Below are 16,976 nucleotides of genomic sequence, written 5' to 3'. Positions count from 1 at the left end.
ATTGACATCCAATAATTATTCACCTGCAAAAGGGCTGTAACGATTGAGTAAACTATCGATTCATTGCAGTTGATCGACATAAATAGTATCACAAGAGTATTTTCAACAATAGCATTGTCAAGTGAATGAGTGAATTTTTTATCACACTGTATCTGGACAAGATGGCAGATGATGAGATGACATGCAATTTAATCTCCAACAGATTAAGATATCCCGAAAAGACAATTACCAACAACATACACATATTTGAAGTCCATGTTTTATTTTTAGATAAAATACAACAAGTCCTATATCGTTTAGGGGGAGACGTGTCATCCATATTGATCAGTTTCAACCAACATTTTATTGTTTTAAGTGGTTAGAACAAAGAACAAACGTGACCTCATTCCGGATCTCACTTTACCCATCATTTCACATTTACTCTAGTCACGCGGTCTGGACTCATTTCAGTCGATGCCAACTATTTTGGAATAACTTTTATTATCAAAACGACGACAGGCAAAAATCGATATTACATTGGTGACGGTATAAACACTTCACAAGCTGAGTCCATCGTGTCACATACCTCGGGTTATTGTCTATATATTGAATATATTTTACGTTTGGTCATTATGTTATGATACTTCGGCGAAAACCTTTGTTAACATCATTGGATTATATTGAGACCAAATACGGTTTGATGTTCTGTCTAACCTGCACAGTAACTGATGCCTTTGCATGGCATTGTCACTCTTCTTGGAACTATTACTTTCCTTGAAGAGCTAGTTTTCAACAATAGCCAAAATCGATACCACGTTGGCGACGGTTTAAACACTTCAAAACTTGTGCAATCGAAATCAATATCCATCGAGGCACAGACCTCGGCTTATTGTGTTCAGTTGCTGGGACTCACGGCAGGAAGGTATGTATCGTGTGTGTGTTCCCGAAAGTAAAATTAGCACTTATTTATCTCGTATTTATGTATCAACAGCCAAGCGAAATTCTTCATCTGTATACTTATTAATTTGTTCCATTTAAACTATACCACATGATGCAGATTTAATAAAGCTCTAGGTTCATTATTTCCATTCCTCTCAAAGCTGACAGAGAAATATAGTAAATATTGAAACCTTGATGATATTAATTCATTTTACTGCTTCTCAGGTATATGTGACTAGGTGGAAATCATAAACGTATGCACAGATAGGGTATCAACAGTCAGGGAAACATAATTCAATTTTGGTTGACTACTTGAAAACGTGATTCTGCTTTACAGTGTCGCAAGATATAGTCGCAATCGTACAATTGCTTTTATTTGTTCACCTGATTGAAAGTCAAGTGAGTTTATGTTGGGGTGCGTTATATTATGTTCTGTCTGTCCTGTTGTCAGTCCGTCCGCGTGTTTTTTCAACATGTTCATTACAACTACAAGGCATATTTAAGTGAAACTTTGCATATTGAAAATGTCGTCTTTAACTATTACTAAGCCATTTCCGCATGTATAATCACACCATTGGACATGCAGCAAGTAAGTGGTATGCAGCATCAGCATATGATACGTCTTTTAAATGTACACCATTATAATAATATTGTAGGCAAAATAAAAACCATGTGTGTGTGTGCGCGCGTGCGTGCGTGCGTTCGTTCGTGTGTGAAAGATTAGTCTCGTAGGATTTAGTGTCACTGTATTGTTTATATCTCCTCTGAAATTGAAGCAAATGTACACCAGAATAATAATATTGTAGGCTTAATAAAAACCTTTTGTGTGTGCGTGCGTGCGTGCGTGTGTGCGCGCGCGCGTGCGGCGGGTGTGCGTGCGTGTGCGAAAGATTAGTGTCGCAGGATCAGTTGAAATTGGTGGTTTGTATTGATTTCACACTTGCCTTGCCCAATACCAACATAACATACTCTGCTGCAGTCACTCGTTCTGTAACAACGTCTTCTATTTCATGTCAGACTGACTTAATATGGGTCAAGTCTGAACAACCTGTTGCAACAGCTTCAATAAATCAGCCTATTTCCCTAGCCACTCAGTCCAGTGCTGGATCTCACACAGAGAGTCAGCCCGAGAAAAATTCTCAGACAGAGAGTCAGCTTGAGAAAAATTCTCAGACAGAGAGTCAGCCCAAGAATAAATCTGCAACGTCTATGTCACTACCGGACACCATTCCTTTGACAAGAAAAGAAAAAAGAAATTAAATAGAAAACCAACAACAACCGTCCCTACATGTTCAGAAGTCCCTCCACAGAACTTTTTTGGAGCTCTGGATATCGAGGTCACCCTGTCCTCACAGGACAGGCAGAGGAGTAGTTCCTCCTCACATTCACGTGAAAGATCTCCAATTGAGCCAGCATGACTCAAACGCCCAATCTAATGCAATGGAATTGCAGAGGACTTAGACATAATTTCAATGAGATCCAATTATTGATACAAGATTTAAAGCCGTCAGCACAATGTCTTCAAGAAACCTTCCTCAAAAGTACAGATACGTTTACTTTAAGACAGTACAATGATTATCATTCCTTTTCTCCTCCTGGAGATAAAGCAACAGGAGGCTCAACTATCTGGTGTGGCAGGGCATCATACATAGCCTAGTCCCCCTTAATACAAATCTTCAAACTGTTGCTGTTCGTCTGACTCTACACATTGCTTTTACGCTGTGCTCCTTATATATCCCTCCTTCCTCTGATCTTCGTCAGTCTGATCTTCAAAATCTATATGATCAACTTCCAAAGCCCTGCATTATCATGGGTGATCTGAACGGACACAATCCGCTGTGGGTAAGTACAAATGCTCATAATAAAGGAAAAATAATTGAGGATTTTCTTTCTGACAATAACCTATGTATCTTTAATGATGATTTAGCACCTATTTACATCCAGCCACTGGAACTTATTCTGCCCTCGATCTGTCACTCACAGACTCTAACTTGTATAATGAATTTGCATGGTCAGTCCATGGTGCCCTCTGTGGGAGTGATCCTTTTCCCAATATACTTAAGACTGTTAACCCTACTGATGAGCCAACGTCATCCAGGTGGAACTTTACCAAGGCCAATTGGTCCTTATACGAGGTACTGTGAACTGACAAATTAAAACATGACATTTTCAAGAATATTCCAGATCCAATACAGTTGTTTTCGGACTTACTGAATGACATTGCTGACCAAACCATTCCTAAGTCCTCTGCTAATTCCCATATTCGTAAACCATGGTTTACAAATGACTGCAAACAGGCCAGAAAGTGTAGGAAGAAAGCAGAAAAATATTTTCGCCGACATCCTACAGTCGATAATTTGGATAGGGTTAAAATTACAAATGCCAAGGCACGACATGCTTTTAAACAGAATAAGCGTCAATCTTGGAGGAACTATGTCTCCAAAAATAAATTCCCGTACGCCCATGTCCAAGGTGTGGAACATGGTTCAGAAAATAAAAGGCAAAGGCTCAAAATCTTCTGTTCAGCATCTTAAGGATGGTGATCAATTATTAACTAATAAAACTGAAATGTAAATAAACTTGGAGAAACGTTAGCCAAACATTCTTCATCATCACATTATGTCCCGGAGTTTAGAAAATATCAGAAACAACAGGAAAAGAAAAAAGTAAATTTTAATTCGGACAATGGTGAAGACTATAATGAAGTATTTTCATTACATGAGCTACGTACTGCCCTTGGGCAAGCTCATGATACAGCAACAGGAGATGATAATATCCATTATCAGCTCTTGAAACATTTGCCTGAATCATGTCTCGAAACCCTTTTAGACATTTTTGACCAGATATGGACTTCAGAGAATTTCCCTGCTTCGTGGCGTAATGCCATTATTGTCCCCATACCAAAACCTGGCCGGGATCATACAGATCCCTCAAATTATCGCCCTATATCGTTAACCAGTTGTGTCTGTAAAACCATGGAGCGAATGGTAAATAACAGATTAGTTTGGTATCTGGAAACAAACAATCTTATTACTAATATTCAATTTGGTTTCCGGAAAAAAAAGAAGTACTATAGATCATTTAGTACGGTTAGAATCGTTTGTGAAAAATGCTATAGTAAATAAACAACACGTAGTATCAATATTCTTTGGTCTAGAGAAAGCATACGATACTACCTGGAAGCAAGGCATTTTACAAGATCTACATGATTTTGGTTTGAGAGGTCGTCTACCTCATTTTATATCCGTGTTTTTAACTGACAGGCAATTTCAAGTCCGTGTGGGCTCAACCCTGTCTGACCCTTATAATCAGGACCACCCTTGCCCCCCGCTCGGCATAAAGGGGCTAAAATAAGGACTGGTCGGCTCGGAGTCAGTATACTGTGTCTGAGTGGGGTATTTATGTTAAACTGCGGCATGGTATCTCAGTGAGCTAACACTATAAATCGGCATCAGTCCGGACTAGTACAAGCAGCCACACACACACACACACACACACACACACACACACACACACACACACACGTGCATTCACGTCGCTATATAAGTGCAATAATCTTGGACGCGACGTTAAACCCAATTTCACCTCACCTCACCTCACCTCACCTCACCTCACCTCACCTCACCTGAAATCTTCGTAGGAAGCTCATGTTCGATTACACTCCAAAGTTGTGAAATGAAGACGAATTAGAAAGATACAAGTAAAAGGTACGACACCGTATCCAGACAACTACTAGTATATAAACTAAAATAACCATAAAAAAAACATGTAATTTGAACAATATTTTCTATTCATTATACAGACTAATTAGTATTCTAAAATCAGATACCCGCTTCCCTGGGTAAATACATCCTTTAGACTTGCTGCTTCATAACAAGAATTAACTAAAATGTCAGTTTTGTCAGCTTGAATCCCATTTGAAGAAATGGAGTTTTTCTTTCTTTGTTTAAGTCTAAATGTTCCTTTCAACCATGAAAATAAACCCATAGAAAGTCTATCATGGTTTATCGGCGGCATTTCAATATATAATGTCTTCCATCGAGATACTCCTGCCAGGAATTCTGCAAGTTCCCTGAAAGACACGAGTTGTAGCGAATAATTCCCATTCGTCAACATTTGAATATTCATAAACTCCACGTTGGTTTAAAACGTTAATATATAGATTACTAGCCACTGTTGCAGCATTCTGGTTTTTATGTATGCAATAAGCTGAAAAAAGTACTACGGTTGATGGGTTAAATTAAATTAAATTTCTGTTGTTTCTCTGATCACACACGATCACGATTACGTGTTGTGTGCTGGGAGTTTAAACTTCAAAAAGCAAACTACTGCAAACATCAATCTCATTAAATTCAGATCTTAGTTTTCGCTACCGCTAAACAAAGAACTGATGACATCCTATTACGGGTCACGTCAGATGGATTCCAGGTGGCCAAGATTGTATGGATATAATCATAAAACCCGTAACTGTCGTTCGGAATACCCTCTGGAAAATATTTCGAGGTTGCATGATTAGAAAACACATTCCTTCTGTCACTTTCATGATCTGGTAGCGACGCTCTGATTGGTTGGATTAAAGGTCGTTCTGACGTGACCCGTAATGGGATGTCCTCAGATCTTAGTTCTCGCTATTTTAATGAGATTGCTGCAAACAGGAGATCTGAACTGTACAGACTTAATAAAGAGTGTAAAACTTGACCATAGACATATAGGGAAATCGATTACCCATTTTTGAAGATTATCCTAAGGTAATGATATCCGCATATCCTCCACGGATTAACAAATGAGAGACTATGGCCGTTTTATAAAAATCAAATTATGTCATTTTTTTTTCTTTTTACAGATTTACCCCTGAACGTTAATAGGCAAAACTTGTGGTCATCATGGCAGAGAAGGCTCATGGTAATGTGGGAACACATCTATTATATCACAAAATGAGCGACATAACCCGTTCCATAATAAAAAAAAAAATCTCCATTGTACGATTCCGACTATGTCATAAGCGTGTGTTTATAAATCACTATCAAATTGTGATGAAACCAAGTGGTCGCGGAAAGGTAAGCGTATCCTGCCCCACCGTTGTCACCCGTCACAAACACATGCAAAGGCAAGTCAGTTGTTCACCTGCGTAAACATTGGACCATATGGTCTGTGTGTAACTATACCTGTTACATGTTTATTGTATTGCATGACCTGGCCTAATTTCAAGCAGGTTCTTTATATGTTAACAGAGAAGCTCAAATTTCTCTGCCAGTCCCATCAGCATCTTCTGTCACCAAATGTTTAAGTTTGGACGGAGAAAAATGAAGTAAAGTGGGATTTTTTGTGTATATTCTGCCGACGCTGGCTAGACTATGTCTCAAATGTTTGTAAATTTAAAAATGAATACATAAACAATGTTTGTCATTCATATCCAATCTTAGCTCAAATATAAGTACGTGTTTTATTTTCAAACTATAAACGGTCGTCTTTTTATGTAACGTCTAAGGCGCCGCGATTCGCTGTACAGAGTTGCGTCCCTTGGGCACACAAGAAACCTATGATTGTTGGTTCGAATTCCGGTTCGTCCCGATTATGTTTCTAGGTTTGTCAGCACCATACCCGTGCTCGTGGGTTTCACCGAAGTGGTAAACGTCTGAGACCTGCATCACTTCGGGTTTTCCTCCCACATTAAGCTGAGACGCCGCGATATAACTGGAATACTGTTACAAGCGACGTTAAACCCAACTCACTCACTCACTCTACTTTCGGAATGTAGCTGAATTCTATTGTTGAATACCACTGGTATGAAGCAGAATTTGAGTTTTGACTAATTCATCCAAAACAAATCAGCAATGTCAGGATACATGTATTTAACCGTATTCATGTGTACTTATTTATATTAACTATAGCTAATCCTACTGCTATCTAATGTGTGTAAACCTTTTATTACCAGAACAGGATAGTGCCCGTGTAGTCACGGACCTCCATTACGCCTGTCAAGTGGGGGATATGGAGGCAGCGAGACAGTTTCTGTCTCTTGGTGAGGACATCAACGGGAGAGGTGAGTTGGGGATGACACCACTGATGTTGGCAGCAAAGTATGGACACAAAGAACTGTTTGACCTACTTGTGAGTAAAGGAGCTGATCTCCGACTAAAATGTATTAATGGTGACACTATCCTTCATCAGGCGTGTAGTGTGGATGTAGAGATAGTGAAGTATGTCCTTTCACAGGACGTTGTGGACATCAACAGTAGAGGATCTGACGGGATGACCCCAATGTTGTGGGCAGCAGTGTTGGGAGACACGAAAGTGGAAGTTGTAGAGTTTCTCGTGGCTCAAGGCGCGGATGTGTCACTTGTAGATTATAAAGGTAACACTATTCTTCACCTGGCTGCTGATAGACAATCTGGGGAGCTGATTGACTACATCCTCTCACACGACATGGTGGACATCAACGCAAGGAACAACGCTGGGAAAACAGCAGCCATGATAGCGAGACGATATGGTCTTACATTTAATCCAGCATATGAAGTCCTTGTGTCACGAGGATGTCACATTGAGTGACGTGTTCACCGTGAAAGGCTTTATGATATCAAATAGTATTAGTTAACACAATGGCTTAGCTCGCAGATTAACAGTCAAACATTACAATGTAAATATTTTTGATATGACCTCCTTATACATGTATCATAATGGTAAGTTTAATTTTGACTGAAGGAGAGCGCGTATTGGTTTCTCAAAACATTTGGAGTTGAAATGAAATGAAATGAAAGTAACTTAATCCGGACATGTTTTAACCAATCCCCTGTCTCATTCTGTGATTTGGTCATGTTTCCTAATGTAGATAATCCATTCAATTTGTTCATTTTGTTTTTGAAAGACGTAAAATGTTTAGGGGAAATATATCTCCTTTCGATAAAGTAAACCGGTCTATATTTTGTAAGAATAAACTATTGCGCGTTGAGCGATTATCTCCTTTAGCTGTATGGTAGTTATGGTATAGAGCTTTATTAAGCACTCACCTAGCAATGCTGAACATTGTATCTTATTCAAGCCGTATCCTTGAGAGTGAGTGATTATCTCCCTTGCTTGCGGTGCACAGTTGAGCACAGTATTGTTTCAAGTAGTTCACTGTATGTAATGTATGATTCATACCGTTTCATGCGGCGGTTTACGGTTCTGCATGGTTTATTGCTTTGACAGTTTTTTCAACTTCCGATAGAGATTTTACAACCGCATATGTGCTTTCCTTCTGGATACATAGGAAATCAACAGGTTGGACTGTACTTTGCAATTATTTTCCTAAAAAATAATATGGTTGCATGACATATTCACGTTGTTTTGGGTTGAACATAGTCACATTCTTCTTAACATACTTCAAATTTAAACTGGCAGTAATCACAGCACAAACCCAGCTAACCAAACGGAACCGTACACAAGAGTAGTGAGTGAGTGAGTTGGGTTAAACGCCACTTTGAATATTCCACTTATATCACGGCGTGTCAGCTTGACGTGGGTGGAGTGCCCGAAGTGATGCAGGTCTCAGACGGTCACCACTTGATGAAACTCACGAGAACGGGTGTTAATGCTGACAACATAATCGAGGCAAACCGGGATTCGACCACACTGTCATAGGTTTCTGCCGTGCCCAAGGGACACAACTCTGCATAGCGAATACAGCGCCTTAGGCGATTGGGCCAACCGTGCCCCCGTACACAACTGTATCAAACTATCATACAACAAAGATGTTTTAGATGAGATATGTATTGTGTAACATTCCATGAAGAAACAGTGGTCGCATAACACTATCACAAACTTGAAAATATATGCACAATAAGTGCAAAACACACAGGTACAAGTGTATTATAATGGTATGGAGACACTATGAGAACTGAGCAAAACTATGGTAATGTTTGAACATACAAGGAATTTGTTTATAATTGTAGATATGATAACCGATCTTGGAAATTGTTTCTGTATAACTGTTGGTAAAAATGATTAAGAAATGTTCCTTTTAACAGAGTGTACCAAATTCTTTATGATGATTGAGGATTATTTGTGATTCTCTTTCTTGGTTGTATTTTATACAAGACAGTGCGTAATGTTGTTCATCTTCTGAGACATCACATGTTTCACAGATACGTTGTTCCAATGGGTTAGTGTTTTTGTATATCTACCAGTTTATTTTTTTTAGTTTGTGATTACCTAAACGAAAGTTTGAGAAATGTGACTTATAGCGCTTTGTTTTTACAATATGTAAGATAATTATCAATATTTATAGAGGACTTGACCAATACAGCTGTATGTATGTTCTTAACTTGCTGTTGGATAGATAGGAATCCCTTATTGAATGCGTGAACATATTTTTACAAATGGACTGAAGATTATTTACAGTGGATTCATTAAAAAAAAATGTGTTTACTATTTCAAAAGATTGGTTTATTTAATGCAGCCAACAATTTGACCAGAAAGATTGATATTTGCTGCCAAAGCATGTTTTCAGAATGATATTTCTTGTGTTATCTACATAGGACTTGTAACAAATTATTTTGACAGGCCCAGCTATGCGCTTTCTTGCCTTGGTTTTCCTTGTGCTGACCATTTAAAGACATTGTTTCTTTTATTGTGATTTTCAAAGATAACTACATTAATAACAGCCAATTTGTACTTTACTCCAGTCCTCTCGTCCCATAACTTACACTTCCTTCCTCTGCATATGGCATTATATGGCGGTGAACAATTGATGCTCTGCAGCAATCTCTACTTGTTTGTACTGGTATGGTGGGTCAGACAATATCTCGATACATCGGGAAACATTACAGCTATTACCTGAAGCGCTCGTAAAATCTCTAACGTCCTCATTATATAAAATACTCGTCAGAAGAGCAACGTTTTGCACAGGACCCGAGATCTAGATGCAAGTTCTTATCAGAATCGGATACTGGTGATACATGATGGTGATACATGGCTGAACGTTTGTGAGTGAAAAAGGTAAAACTGTGACCCGTATGATTTTATTGATAACATGTGACAATATATAGATAATTACTAACCGCCTAACGATACGCGAATACCACACACGTAGGTTAATATATGAAGACTTACTCATATTCAAGAGATATTAGAACACCTTTCTCAATGTGGTTCGCGTTTCTTTTCTTTTTTTCTTCTTTATTTTTTTGCTGTGGCACATAGATCTCCATTTATACTTTTCTGCATGAATGATTGAATCAGTCATTGTTTGACATATTCTCATCTTCCCAAGGCAAGAGAGTTAACTGACTAAAAAAAGGCCAGTTTCCACCCTTGTCGAAGTTGGCTGGCATTATGGAGATACATTTTGGCTGGACTAACGAGTCTATGCATTCCAATAAAAATCGCACAATAAAATCGAAATCCGGTTTGTAAACTGTCATGCAGATTTCGGTCGATTGAAGGATTTGCAAAGCATGTGCACTGCCAACTTGGCGTCAACAGATATTTTTTCAAATCTTTTCATGTTTTTAAGTAAGGTGCTCACGTGATTTGGTGCGCTACGCGATGTAAGACCCGTTTATCACAATATAGATCTTGGTTATCCAACAGATCGTCTTGACTGGGCGCCGCCATTTTGTTTGAAGCAAATGCAAGCGAGACAAGAGGTGGAATCTGATTGGTCCAGAGGAGAGGCTTAGAAGGGACATAATTCGTAATAGACACTGGTGGCGCTACGATCGAGCCCAGGAATTCCAGCCTAGTTCGGCAAGGGTGGAAATTGGACTTTTAAAGTCAGTTTACTCCCTTGCCTCGGGAAGATGACATATTCTATATTATATTTATATACTCACCGCCAAAAGATACGCAAATACCAGGTTGGTTAATATATGAAGAATTACTCATATTCAAGAGATGTAAGATTGGTTCGATCTACAATCGAACATACTGTTATGTTGTTTGAAACGCTAATGAACGCATCACATGTGACGTCATAGATCCATGACTCGAGATGCAACATTTGTCTCATGCAGGATTAGCGGGTAAAGTTTGGAAATGTCGTGCAGCATATCTTGATAAGAATAAAGACACTCTGTAGTAATACTTGACTGATTGTTAGTTCTGTCATTAAGTGGTACACATTGGAAACATGTCTTCTTAACGTACATGACCGCCTCCGTGGTCTTGAGGTAGAGCGTCCGTCCGGATAGCGGAACGTCCGGGGCTCGGAGTCAGTGTACTGTGTCTGAGTGGGGTATTCATGTTAAACAGCGGTATGGTTTCTCAGTCAGCTAGAACTATAAATCGGCATCAGTCCGGACGCGCACGCGCGCACGCACGCACGTCGCTATAAAAGTGCAAAATCTTGGACACGACGTTAAACATTTCTGTGTTAATGCTGTACAAAGGTCTTGACCCGTGAAGATCTGGAGTAGAATAGGTCTTCAGCAACCCATGCTTGCCGTAAAAGGCGACAATGCTTGTCGTAAGAGGCGACTATGCCTGTCTAACGGGATCGGGATCGGGTGGTCAGGATCGCTGACTTGGTTGATGTATGTCATCTGATCCCAATTGTGTGGATCGATGCTCATGATGTCAATCACTGGATTGTCTGGTCCGGACTCGATTATTTACAGACCGCCGTAATATAGCTGGAATATTGCTGAGTGCGGCGTTAAACAACAAACAAACCAAGTTCGTTGTAAGTCCTGGTGGTATATGTGTAATGCAAGTGTCTGCGAATCGGATTTGCACTTTCAATATATATTAGACACCATATTTGACTATTGCCAAAGTATATTTACTTTATTTTTAAACATGTTTAAATTCTTACCGCCTTTAAACTTTAAACACGTTTAAGTTCTAAATATTTTTAAACGCGTTAAGTTCTAAACATGTTTAAACTTTAGACATGTTTAAAAACTAAACATCCTAAAGCGAGTTTAAGTTCTAAATACGTTTAAAAACGGACAATACCCCTCACTGATATTTCCCCACATGAACTTTTCCCCACTCGGACAATACCCCTCACTGATTTTTCCCCACATGAACTTTTCCCCACTCGGACAATACCCCTCACTGATATTTCCCCACATGGACTTTTCCCCACTCGGACAATACCCCTCACTGATTTTTCCCCACATGAACTTTTCCCCACTCGGACAATACCCCTCACTGATATTTCCCCACATGGACTTTTCCCCACTCGGACAATACCCCTCACTGATTTTTCCCCACATGAACTTTTCCCTACTCGGACAATACCCCTCACTGATATTTCCCCACTCGGACAATACCCCTCAATGATATTTCCCCACATGGACTTTTCCCCACTCGGACAATACCCCTCACTGATATTTCCCCACATGGACTTTTCCCCACTCGGACAATACCCCTCACTGATATTTCCCCACATGAACTTTTCCCCACTCGGACAATACCCCTCAATGATATTTCCCCACATGGACTTTTCCCCACTCGGACAATACCCCTCACTGATTTTTCCCCACATGGAATATGAAAATGATCTAAACAACAACAAAAACAGTAACTGTATATACAAGTTAACAAACTATAACATGAATATTCACTAAAATGTCACCATCTAGGATCTGTCACAGATAAACACGGATTCTAACTAAGTGTGATCTTCTTTGACACGCAATGCATGAACTGGTCGAGAGACTTCCTTCGATCAGCGTAGGCCTGGCAGAGGTTCTTCAAGCTGTTGGTTCTCTCTTGGTTGGGGTGGGGATGACCTTCATCGACTTGATGCAGTACCGTGAGGACTTGGGCAGCATCCTGTTGTAGATGTTCACTTTCCTTCCATATGGTGGGGAGATGGTGTCCTGTAAGACTGCTGCTCCATAGATCCAACTTTCGCACAGGTTGTTCGTGCGGTGACCAGCCTTGAGCATAGCTTCAAATATGTTGCACAAGTGAGGGGTGTACAAGGGTTGAACACGGCGCATAAAAATTGTGTACAGATACCTCCTTTGTGCAATAGAAAAAGAAAATGTAGGAACGAAAATCTTGTTTTTCACCCCTGGCCAACTGACTAATACCCATGCCAGGGATAACGCCTTCAGCAGGAGGAGGTGGTGAAGGCATCAACAGGAAGAATTCTTTGTTGGAGAAGAACTTCGCATCTCAAAAGACAGTGAAACCCATCTCCTAGTTGACGAAGTCTTTCTTCTCTTGGTATATTCTGCCATCAGCCAGTCTCAACGGGCAGGTCGTGATTTGGAGTACGAAATTTTAATATCGGCATGTACTTGCCTTTAGGGAGCAACAGATAATTTTCAAAATTTGGATTTTGCTTATAGTGTTTATAATATATACTCTTTGTACTCGACTCCATACCTTCCCTCCTCTTTTGTATAAACTGATCCTTAAGTATCTGTTCGACCGTTGAGACCAGCCTATTTGTAGAGCATATGCATGGTTTATGAAATATTGCACTCAGTCCAAAATCATTTTGTATGTTATGAACACACACAATCCATGGGAAATTAGTTTTGTATTCCAATGCCTTTGAGATCATGTAGCAGTACAAAAAATGGTTTAGCTGGTTTTGAATTCCTTGAATAAGTTTCACGAACGAGAGACATTCTGCGCTACCGCAAATCCAGTCATTGACATCATAAGCGTTAATCCACGCAATTGGGATACATGCTTTAACCAAGCAAGCCTGACCACCCGATCCCGTTAGTCGCCTCTTACGACAAGCATAGTCGTCTTTTAAGCTGGCCTGACAAATCACCAGGCATGTTCCCCATAGAGCTTCTGTGGGTCGTTCCCGGACTCTAGAGAACGCCAGGAATCCAACGCCAGCCAACATGGCCCAGTTGGGTAGCCCTTTAGGGGGAATGGCTTGTAATTCCAAGAGCAACATTAAGTGGCATTAAACCTGACTCACTCACTTGCGTGTCCTCATTTTATGTTGGTAGTATATATTTGTAGGATTTAAACACTGTATTTAGATGCATCACTTCGGGCTTTCCTCCCACATTAAGCTGACACGCCGCGATATAACTGGAATACTGTTAAAAGCGGCGTTAAACCCAACTCACTCACTATATTTAGAACACACCACACACACACACACACACACACACACACACACACATAAGAACATATAAATACATATATGCAATTGGATTTTTTTATTTATTCTAACAGCGTATCTGTAAATAAAGAATATTATGGACATAGTAATGTTTGAGTATTTATAGTCGTTTGACAATACTGTAATGACAATGTTATAACGACAATACTATAATGACAAGACTATAATGACAATGTTATAATGACAATGTTATAATGACAATACTATAATGACAATACCATAATGACAATACTATATAATGACAATGTTAAAATGAAAATGTTATAATGACAATACTATAATGACAATACTATAATGACAATGCCATAATGACAATACTATATAATGACAATACTACAATGACAATACTATACTGACAATGGTATAATGACAATGTTATAATGACAAAACTATTAATGACAATACTATATAATGACAATACTATAATGACAATACTACAATGACAATACTATAATGACAATACTATATAATGACAATACTACAATGACAATACTATACTGACAATGGTATAATGACAATGTTATAATGACAATACTATAATGACAATACTATATAATGTTAATACTATAATGACAATACTACAATGACAATACTATAATGACAATACTATATAATGACAATACTACAATGACAATACTATACTGACAATGGTATAATGACAATGTTATAATGACAATACTATTAATGACAATACTATAATGACAATACTATATAATGACAATACTATAATGACAATGGTATAATGACAATACTATAATGACAATTGTATAATGGCAATGTTATAATGACGGTGTAGCTTGATACCGGCGGCAAACCATGACAAGTCGACAACAGGTGGGAAACAACAAGTGAGTAAATGAGTGAATATCATTCATCAGATTCAATATGTTTCAGGAAATTCTGATTATCGTAACAATATATCTGCCAGCTATATGCATATTGTTCTTCACTTACATATTTGCAAATATATACAATCAAGTGAACGTGCTATACGGAAGTATCAGGTAAACAATGCATATCGTAAATCCTTAAGCACCTGACATATTTTTGGCGATATATTTTTACTTGGATATGTATCCTTTAATACAACTTGTGAAACGTCGTGGGGATATATCTGATACAAATTGCAAATAAAAAGGACGCAAACGTTTCTCTGAAAAAAAAGAGAACGCCGACTAAACGCCCGTTCAAAGGATCTTTCGAAATATTTAAACACGATGTTTTTATTCAGGGTTTACGGTATATCCAGCACAGCTGTTTAATAGAACAAATATGTAGCCACGTGGTCAGCACAGCTGAAGGAATTCGTGAGCATCTTCAATGTTGTTTTAGCAATACTCCAGCCATGTTTCACACTCTGTACCCATGTCGAGAATCGAACCAGGGTCTTGGATGTGAGGAGCGTCGGGTAGCCTAGTGGTTAAAGCATTCGCTCGTCACGCTGAAGACCCTGGTTCGATTCCCGACATGGGTACAATGTGTGAAGCCCATTTCTGGTGTCCCCCGTCGTGATATTACTGGAATATTGCTAAAAGCGGCGTAAAGCCATACTCATTCACTCTTAGATGTAACGAGCCAACATCTCGCCTTCCAGGCCAGCCAACTATACTACAGTAACGTGGGGTTACTTTCAGAAACTTTTACAGTAGGGCTTGGTTTAGGGAACCGCCGACCTTATAAATGCAAAAATCAAAAGAAAAAAGAGTTAATTTTAATACCACCGAAGGTAAAGGTCGTTTGACATTAAAAATGACAATGTAAAGCCCCTGACAAATTTTAGATGTATAACATTCATAATATTTATAATGACACTAAAAAAGCCAAGTCGTTGTTGTTGTTTTTTTGTTGTTGTCGTTTTTTGTTTGGGTGTGTGGAGTGTGCAAGCTGAAGGCCCGGGTTCGATTCCCCACATGGGCACAATGTGTGAAACCCATTTCTGGTGTCCCCAGCCGTAATATTGCTGGAATAGTGCTAAAAGCAGCGTGAAACTATACTCACTCACTCACTCACTCACTCACTCACTCACTCACTCACAATATTTATTCAAACCAGACTTTAGGATGATTAAAATAGTCCTGAACAATGCAATTTATTTAACTTTATCTTTCGGCAGGCCACATTGTTCACAAGCAAAACTCCTTATTCTGTTTACTAAGACAAAGGAAATGACATCAGTTTTTAAGTTTTAGTGAAGAAATGTTGTTCACTATTTACCACCTACGTGAGTGAATGAATGCTGTCATGCAGTCAGCACTATTTCACCTATCACTTATGGTGGCCAAGAGGGGACATCGCTTTCTCGCCTTCGATTATGGTCGCGAGAAAGCAAGAAAGCTATAACACAAACGAGACGAGAAAGCGATAACACGAGACGAGAAAGCGGTTGGACGAGACGAGAAAGCGATAGCGCGAGACGAGAAAGCGATAAAGCGAGACGAGAAAGCTAAAACACAAACGAGACGAGAAAGCGATAAAACGAGACGAGAAAGCGATAACGCGAGACGAGAAAGCGATAGCACGAGACGAGAAAGCGATAACACGAGACGAGAAAGTGATAGCACGAGACGAGAAAGCGAGATCACGAGACGAGAAAGCGATAGCACGAGACGAGAAAGCGAGATCACGAGACGAGAAAGCGATAGCACGAGACGAGAAAGCGATAACACGAGACGAGAAAGCGATAGCACGAGACGAGAAAGCGATAACGCGAGACGAGAAAGCCGTAACTGAAGGCGAGAAAGTGATGTCCCCTCTGGGCCACCATAATCACGACAGTTTGTACTTACTCGACCCCCGTGGATTTCTGGTTAGACGTGATCCCCAGCAACCCATGCTTATCTACGGGGCGACTCAATAGATCGGTGGTCAGGCTCGGCGACTTGATTGATTGCGTGTCAATGATCTCGACTGTGTGGATGGGTGCTCATGATATCAATAACTGGATTGTCTGTTTCGATTTACAGACCGCTGT

The 16,976-nt window shown here is 39.5% G+C and overlaps 1 protein-coding gene across 1 annotated transcript; it reads left to right on the top strand.

The window, feature by feature from the left end:
• Window positions 1–635: 635 nt before the first annotated feature.
• Window positions 636–9,944, top strand: LOC124139554 (putative ankyrin repeat protein RF_0381). The gene is made up of 3 exons (XM_046506716.2): window positions 636–901; window positions 5,762–5,820; window positions 6,854–9,944. The coding sequence occupies exons 2-3, from the start codon at window positions 5,802–5,804 to the stop codon at window positions 7,465–7,467; spliced, it is 633 nt and encodes a 210-aa protein (XP_046362672.1). The 5' UTR covers window positions 636–901; window positions 5,762–5,801; the 3' UTR covers window positions 7,468–9,944.
• The last annotated feature ends 7,032 nt before the right edge of the window (window positions 9,945–16,976 follow it).

Source organism: Haliotis rufescens, unplaced genomic scaffold (genome assembly GCF_023055435.1).
Source record: "Haliotis rufescens isolate VD_foot unplaced genomic scaffold, xgHalRufe1.0.p SCAF_9, whole genome shotgun sequence".
NCBI classification, from domain to species: domain Eukaryota; kingdom Metazoa; phylum Mollusca; class Gastropoda; order Lepetellida; family Haliotidae; genus Haliotis; species Haliotis rufescens.
The sequence above is the reverse complement of the archived record's forward strand: the minus strand, read 5'-3'. Positions and strand labels throughout refer to the sequence as shown.